General features: G+C 49.2%; 1 protein-coding gene across 1 annotated transcript in view; it reads left to right on the top strand.

Moving 5' to 3' along the window:
• The first annotated feature begins 6287 nt into the window (after positions 1–6287).
• GPR39 (G protein-coupled receptor 39) overlaps positions 6288–7842 on the top strand; it is a 189204-nt gene continuing 187649 nt past the window's right edge. Inside the window, exon 1 of the mRNA XM_070423101.1 lies at positions 6288–7341. Coding sequence (XP_070279202.1) covers positions 6486–7341 — 856 coding nt within the window. The 5' untranslated portion in view covers positions 6288–6485. The remainder of the gene's footprint in view (positions 7342–7842) is intronic.

Here is a 7842-nt window from a genome sequence, read left to right as displayed (position 1 = left end):
CCCCCCACTCCCTCACCTCTGAGAGAGTCAACTACTACACCAGTGGAAAGACCATATCTGATGCATGGCCCCCCAGTGCCATCTCTGTCATTCATCCTGTCTACACACAAGTGGATTTATTTCTATGCTCTCTCTTCTGGATCATTCTTGTCTATCCCCATGTCAAAACCACAATGCCTTATAAACTATAACTTTATAATAAGTTTTCATATTGGGAAGAGCAAATCCTCACACCTCCTAATAGTGTCTAGCTCATTCTTGGCTCTTGACATTTTTTTGGTAAATTTTAGAATCAGCTTGCCTAGTTTTTATGGTATTGGTGGTCTTTAAATGTTAGTCAATCTGGTATGTGTGTTGTTATATTTAATTGTGGTTTTATTTTGCATTTTCTCTACTTCTAAAAAGGTTGGGTAGCTTTTCTTTGTTTATAGTCCATCTGGATTCCTGGTTTGTGAAGTGTCTGTTTATCTCTTCAGCTTGTTTTTTAAATTGGGTTGCCTGTTTTTTCCTCAGAAAGGTCTGTTGAAATTTTAATTGAAGGGATTACAGTGAATCTATAGATTAAATTTTGGAATAAGTGCATATTTTTGTGGAAATCACTCATGACTGTGTAATAACATTTATATGTATTTTCTGTGTTTGTTATTTGTCATTTACCTTTGGCTACTGTTTCTTGCCTTGCAGCACATTTTTATATTTATGAAATAAAGTTTATCAACCTTTTCCTTTATAGCTTCTAGGGTTTATAAGATTTAAAATCCAATTTAATGTCCACCCGGCATGGCTCAGTGGTTGAGTATTGACCTATGAACCAGGAGGTCACAGTTTAATTCCTGGTCGGGTACATGCCCATGTTGTGGGCTCAATCTCCAGCCAATCAATGATTCTCTCTCATTATTTATGTTTTCATCTCTCTCTCCTTCTCCTTCCTCTCTGAAATCAATACAAATATAATTTAAAAAATCCAGTTTAACTCTTAAAAGTATCTAGTGTTTTATTCTATCATTTAATGATTTGTATTATAATAAAGTGTGGAGGCATGTATCCAACTTTTTTTTAAAGATGGCTAACCTATTGTTCCAACACCAATTATTGATCAATTCATCTTTCTCTATTTGAAATGTTACCAATAATATAAGTGAAATTCTTATAAGCATTGGTTTATTCATGAACTTCCTCTTTTGTTTCATTATTTTTTTGTTTGTAGTATCACTGTCTCATAGAAATACCATGTGAGCCACAACTGCAAGTCACATACAATTTAAAATATTCTATTAGGCAATTTTAAAAAGTAAAAAGAGAGGTGAAATTACGTTTAATAATGTATTTTATTTACCCTCCTATAGCTATATATTATCATTTCAACATGGAATCAATATATAAAAACTATTACATTTACATTCTTTATCATACAAAGACATTGGAATGTGGTGTGTATTATACTTACAACACATCTCAGTTTGGACTAGCTATGTTTCCAGTAGAGTTAGCCACATGTGGCTTGCAGCTACCGTATTATATGGCTCAGGTCAATATCTCTGTTAGGGCAGGTCCAGAGTAGCCTTAGCTCTGCAACAAGTTCAGTCCTACCACTAAGGCCTGGCCCTTCCAGAATTGGTCCAATGAGACCTCTTCACTCAGTGGCTAGACCTTCGACAGTGTCCTGGCCCTGTATGACTTTGGGAATTGCCTTGCCTACAGCCCCCCAAGTTGTTCTTTCCTCAGTAGTGCACTGTGCTCAGCTCCTGGAGTCTCACCTCCACAAACCCACTCTTCATGCCTACTATTCAGCCAAAGACTCAAGAAATCCTCCGTACAGATTCCTGAGCTCTTTCTCTGCATACTAGTAGCTCCCTCCTTTTCAGCACCCTGTTCTGAGGGGCCCAGGAACATCTACCTCCCAACTGCCAATCTGTGTCCTCAACTTGGCCAGATCCCTGTGCTTGCGGAGTCCCCTCCCCGCACATGGTCAGGAAAGGGCCCGGAGGCAGCAAGTCTGAGTGATGCTAGGGCGCACCTCAGGGGTTTCTTTTCTCTGAGGGACCACAGTTGTGCAGGGGCGGCGGGGGGGGGGGGGGGGGGGGGGGGTTGGCAGGTAGCTAGGCTGCTGCTAGTTATTCTTAATGATCAGAAGTCTTACTTTAAAAAACGTTTTGGGGTTTATATATTAGTTCTATTTAATTCTTTCATAATTAATTTCATCTTTATTAATCCCTTCTTGTTTTACTTAATTGTATTTTTTTGTAACTTTCTTTATTTGTATTTGTTCTTGTTTACTAGAATAAATATTTAGGGCTATGAACCTTTAGTACTCCTTTAGTTATTTCTCAAGAATTCTGATATGCAGTATTTTTGTGGTTGTTATTCTCGAGATATTTTGGAGTTTAGTTTTTCTCTTTAACTAAGAATTGTTCCAGAGATTAAAAAAATGATTGAAATGGTAAAGTTTTATGTTTCAGTTTTCTCTTTCTGCTATTAACTTTTAGTTATTTGGAATTACAAATAAAGTTACCTATACTGTTTATAATTTTTGAAAATTATTTGTAGCTTAATGCAGAGAGAGAGAGAAAGAGAGAGATGTGAGAGTGACATATCAATTGATTGCCTCCCACACGAGTCTCAACAAAGGCGGGGGATTGAACCTGCAACCCATGTAAATGCCCTTGACTGGGAATCAAACCAGAGACGCCTCTGTGCACGGGCTGGTGTTCCAATACTGGCCAGGACGATGTGTGTGTATTTTTAAATGTTCTTTTACTTTGGGTGCCAGTGTAGAATTAATTTTAAGATGAGCCTCAGTGCTGGAAAGTATATGAAAACCTTTAGCTTCAATGGCCTCAAAGGTCACCTGGAATGTGTAAAATGTGAATATGAATTTGTGTCGGCCCTAGAGTAACCCCTGAGTAGAGCTGAAATCAAAGGGTATCTTAAGTATTCTTTCGTCTCACTTTTAATTCCTTTTCTTTCTTTTCTCTATACGATATGCTAATTAAAAAATCTAGATTACACAGACCCAGGCCTGGTGTTATACCAGTCTGTTATCAACAAATGAGAGCACATTAAATAGTTTTTAATTGGTCTTAGGAAAAGCAAAGGTGAAATGAAAATTTAATTCTTCTGGACCTTTGTTCAAAATGCCTTTTCCAGCTCCACTATAAGGAGTGAATTTTAATTAGCTTGATTCGCAGTTTGGCCATGCATTTGTAATCTTTGTTCACACTTTGGGAAAAAAATTGATGAAAGAAATTGGACAATAATGGGAATCTTGTCTGAGCAGAACAAATTGGAACTATCAAATATATTGCAGATAACACATGCTGCAGCTGGGGAGGAGAAGCACCAGGGCTGGTGACTTAAAGTCATCCCTCCCTCCAAAGTGCACTGTTCAGCCTGGCGCAGCCCTGTCCTGCACAGAGAGGTGGCAGCCAGGCGTGGAAAGTGTTTTAGTGCCAGGGGACCTGAGTTGGAATCCTGCCTCTGACCCTGATGGTAGGTCATTTAATCCCCCTGATCCTCAGTTTCTGCATCTGTAAAAAGGGATGGTAATGTCCACCTTGCAGCCTTCTGAGGATTGAAAGGAATGAATTATGTGAAAGTGCTTGGCATATAACAGGGGCTCCATAAATGACTAAGAGGATTTCAAACGAAGGCTATATGGCTGGGCTGAGGAATACTTAGGAGGTTTCCTGCTTTTTCCTATTGAAAAGAAGGAAGTGGGCAGGGGCCACTTCGTGTGTATTGTGCTGGGGTGTGGGGGAGGGGGAGGCAGGCTGGGTGTGTGTCTTCCTAGACCACCTTCTTCCCAATAGCTCTGGGGCAGCAAAGAACCACGGTCTTTTGCACAGGAGCCCACTCAGGATGCTGCTCTGTAGCTATGAAGCCTTGAGAGCCCATGCTTACCCCGCGAGCTTTGAGGGACAGCTAGGTGGCTCTTGAGGTCCTTTAGCTGAGCACACTGCACCAGTAGGCAAATGGGTGAGGAGTTTCCCAGCCAGCAAGTAGGTCAATAGCACATATCAGCACGGAGAAGGGCTCCTGGTAAAACATTATCAGGGTGCTGTGGAGGTGTCACGGTGAGAAGATGTAGTTCTTGGCCTGGGAGCTTATAACTCAACAGAGAAAACCAGCAGAGAAAAAAAAAATTTTCGCTTGAGATAGGGTCATAATTTAGTATTTGCTGAGGTCCTCAACCATGTGTCTAGCGACCATTCCAGCATGTCATAATTTCAAGAGTTTCATCAAAAGGTTGATGAAACTTGGGGGACTCATCAGGGTTGAGTCACACATGGAGTCACCTGTTGGGAATGGCTAAAGGCATTTCCCCAAACCTGAATAGGAAATTGACTGTGGCTGCCAGATAGTTAAAGGGCATCTTAATCTATATGTTATTGCCTCCTACTGGCCAAACACCTGAACAGCCGTAGGCTATTCCTCAAACTGACAATGCTTCTGTACCCTTTGAAACCTTACCCATTGAAGTGTATTATCTCCACCTTGCCTTAGGACAAATTGTGTTAATAAAAGCAAGGGTCCTAGACAAGGAGGGAGCCTTCAGTTCCTTTAGCTGAAGGTCCTCTGACCCCCAATACCTTTCAAAATTATATCTCGTCTCCGGACTCTCTATTAGTCTCTGGATTCCTATGTCATCTATGTGCAGCCCCTTTTCCAGATTCCTGAACCTTTCTTGATGCTGGGATATAAACCCCGGCATGACAGGGTCAGAAAATGGAGTACCTCCATCTTTGTGAGCATCACTCAGAACTCATTCTGAGCACCTACTGTGCTCCCACAAGTCCCTCCCTGTTAGTACACACTCAGGGTTTGACCGATCTGGGTTAATGTCAAGCCTCTCTTCCTTATGGCCTTGGAGAAGCACCTGCTCTCTGGACACCCCAGTGTCTTCATCCTTAAAATGGCCGCATCACAGGGGCGGGTGGATAATTTACCGCTGCTTTCAGCACAGAGCAGTGCAAGAGGGAGCATGGCCGGACCAAGGGGATCTATTTTCTTCCCTCAGGGCGGTGGTTCTCCACCTGGGGCCACTTTGCTCTCTCAGAGGCCTTTGGCTATAAGGGGAGGGTATTGGGGGCACGTATGTGTGAAACATTCTACAATGCATAGGATAGCCCCACCCTTCCTCTAATTTTGGAATTAGAAGATGAAAATGTACCCATTTGAGGTCTCTCTCTCTCTCACTTTCTCTCTGAAGAGACATAAAATGTCATGATCCTTAAGGCCATTTTCACTCCATTTTCAATCGGTGGCCCTGTCCCCACTGCCCACAGCCGCCTCCTGCTGTCCTCTATGTCCTGGCTGCAGCCCCCTCCTGAGGACTAGGAGGCGCTTTCCACCAGCAGCACCCCTGCCCTGCTGGTGTGGCGCCCCCACCCTCACCCTCACCCTCACCCTCACCCTTGCTCCCGCCCCCAATTAGAGCCTTCGCATGCCTGCCGGGCGAGGGGCCTGAGCGGCACAGAAAGGCGCCCCCGCGCTCCTCGGGCCGCTCCCCAGGAAGGCAGGCAGGGCCCTAGCGCGCGGAGCCCGGGAGGCTGCGGGGAAGCCGGACTCGAGGGAGATCCCACTGGCCTGCTTGGGGCCAACACCTTACCAGTGGCTCCAGGCAGCGCACAGCCCTGCTATTCACCGCAGTAACCCCAGGGCCCGCGGGCAGAGGCAGCCCGGCCACCTGGCCTGTGACCCAGGCTGGAGCCAGCGTCCCGTCGCTCCGCAGCAGGCGGTGGCCCCACCTTGAAGGAGCCCTGGCGCAGCGCTGGCAGCTGGGGAGGGCGGGGGAGGGAAGTTTCTTTCCCAGCCGGGGCCCTGGACTCAAGTCCCGGGGCGCACTCCAACTTCCCGGGCGCGCCTCCTGGGGCGCCGTCGGGGCAGCTGGCCGCTGTCTCCAGGTGGCCGCGGGGGCGGAGGGGGAGGAGGAGCCCCAGCCGCCCGGAGCCCAGAGCCAAGATCTGATTTCGGGGACCATGCCTGGGAGCTGAGTCAAGCCCGCCGCTGGGCTGTGCCGCAGCCCGGGCGCTGAGCAGTCAGCCGTGGTTAATGATTGACCACTGACCACCGGCCTCCAGCAGCAAAGAGGGTGCTCCCGGAGGGGCGTCGGGGCCAGCGAGCGCCGGGCGGTGGAGGGGAGCGAGGGCTGCCGGGCCAGGGCGCCAGGGGCCCCCAGGAGGGCGGGCGCGCTGGGGGCTGCGGGGCCAGATTAGAACCGCCTTCCTGCGCGCTCTCCGCTCTCCCCGCCTCGCTCTTACACACACGCCCCCAAACTCCACCCCCAGGCGCCTCGGGGCCACTGGGAGGCTGGGCTGCTCCAGGAAGTTCCCATGAAAGCACCTGAAATAAGTTACCTTTCCCAGGTGAGTGCGGGAGCCGCTTCCTGAGCGCGGCCAAGAACGAGGGCTCAGCTGAGAGGAGGGACCTTAAGCCGGTCTCCGACCGACCGACCGACCGACCCGGGTGGCCAGGCCTCCTTCCTGATGGCTCCCCCCGGCGGCCCCCACGGCGACTGCTCCCACGTCATCGATCACAGCCACATCCCCGAATTCGAGGTGGCCCCCTGGATCAAAATCACCCTCATCCTGGTGAACCTGCTCATCTTCGCGCTGGGCATCCTGGGCAACAGCGTCACCATCCGCGCCACCCAGGTGCTGCAGAGGAAGGGCTACCTGCAGAAGGAGGTGACGGACCACATGGTGAGCCTGGCCTGCTCCGACATCCTGGTCTTCCTCATCGGCATGCCCATGGAGTTCTACAGCATCATCTGGAACCCGCTGACCACGCCGGGCTACGAGCTGTCCTGCAAGCTGCACAACTTCCTCTTCGAGACCTGCAGCTACGCCACGCTGCTGCACGTGCTCACGCTCAGCTTCGAGCGCTACGTGGCCATCTGCCACCCCTTCCGCTACAAGGCCGTGTCCGGGCCCTGCCAGGTGAAGCTGCTCATCGGCTTCGTCTGGGTCACCTCCACCCTGGTGGCCCTGCCGCTGCTCTTTGCCATGGGCGTGGAGTACCCGCTGGTGTACGTGCACAGCCACCGGGGCCTCTCTTGCAACCGCACGCTTACGCGCCACCACGAGCGGCCCGAGACCTCCAACATGTCCATCTGCACCAACCTCTCCAGCCGCTGGACCGTGTTCAAGTCCAGCATCTTCGGCGCCTTCGTGGTCTACCTCGTGGTCCTGGTCGCCGTGGCCTTCATGTGCTGGAACATGATGCAGGTGCTGAGGCGGAGCAGGCAGGGCACGCTGGCCGCCGAGGGGCAGCAGGCGCGGCTGCGCAAGTCGGAGAGCGAGGAGAGCAGAGCGGCCAGGAGGCAGACCATCCTCTTCCTGAGTGAGTCCCCGTGGAGGGCAGCCCCGCCCCCTCCCTCACTGTGTTCTTTTAACTGCAAATCTTGTCTTAAAAGTGTCAAAATTCTTGATCCGAAGCGGCATTGCTCTGAGCCGCTGGATATTTCTCCTCTGTGTTTTGGGAATTAAGATTCGGGTGCAAAGAGCACTAGATCAGGAGTCAGAGGACGGGGTATACTCCAGAACAGCACCTCCGGGACCTCCGGCCAGTTGCACTGTTATCTTGGGTAAAATGGGGATGATAATACTGACAAATGTGAGCGTCGAATGAGGTGATGCAGGAGAGGTGCAAGGCCTCTGAGAGGGACCGAGTTTGCAGAGACACAAGAGAGCATTCTGATCTTGCCCCTCTTTTCTCTGGAGAACCTTCCTCAGGTAGTTAGATTTGTTCCCATTTTTCTTCTCCTGTGGAGAAGCAAGGCTGTCAGGCAAACACACTCTGCAGGCTGCTGTGTTACTCCCAGGGGTGATCTCCTATGGTTCC

This window comes from Myotis yumanensis, unplaced genomic scaffold, assembly GCF_028538775.1.
Source record: "Myotis yumanensis isolate MYYU_CA2020_CCGP unplaced genomic scaffold, mMyoYum1.0.hap1 SCAF_8, whole genome shotgun sequence".
In the NCBI taxonomy this organism is placed as follows: domain Eukaryota; kingdom Metazoa; phylum Chordata; class Mammalia; order Chiroptera; family Vespertilionidae; genus Myotis; species Myotis yumanensis.
This window is presented reverse-complemented; position numbering and strand designations above follow the sequence as displayed.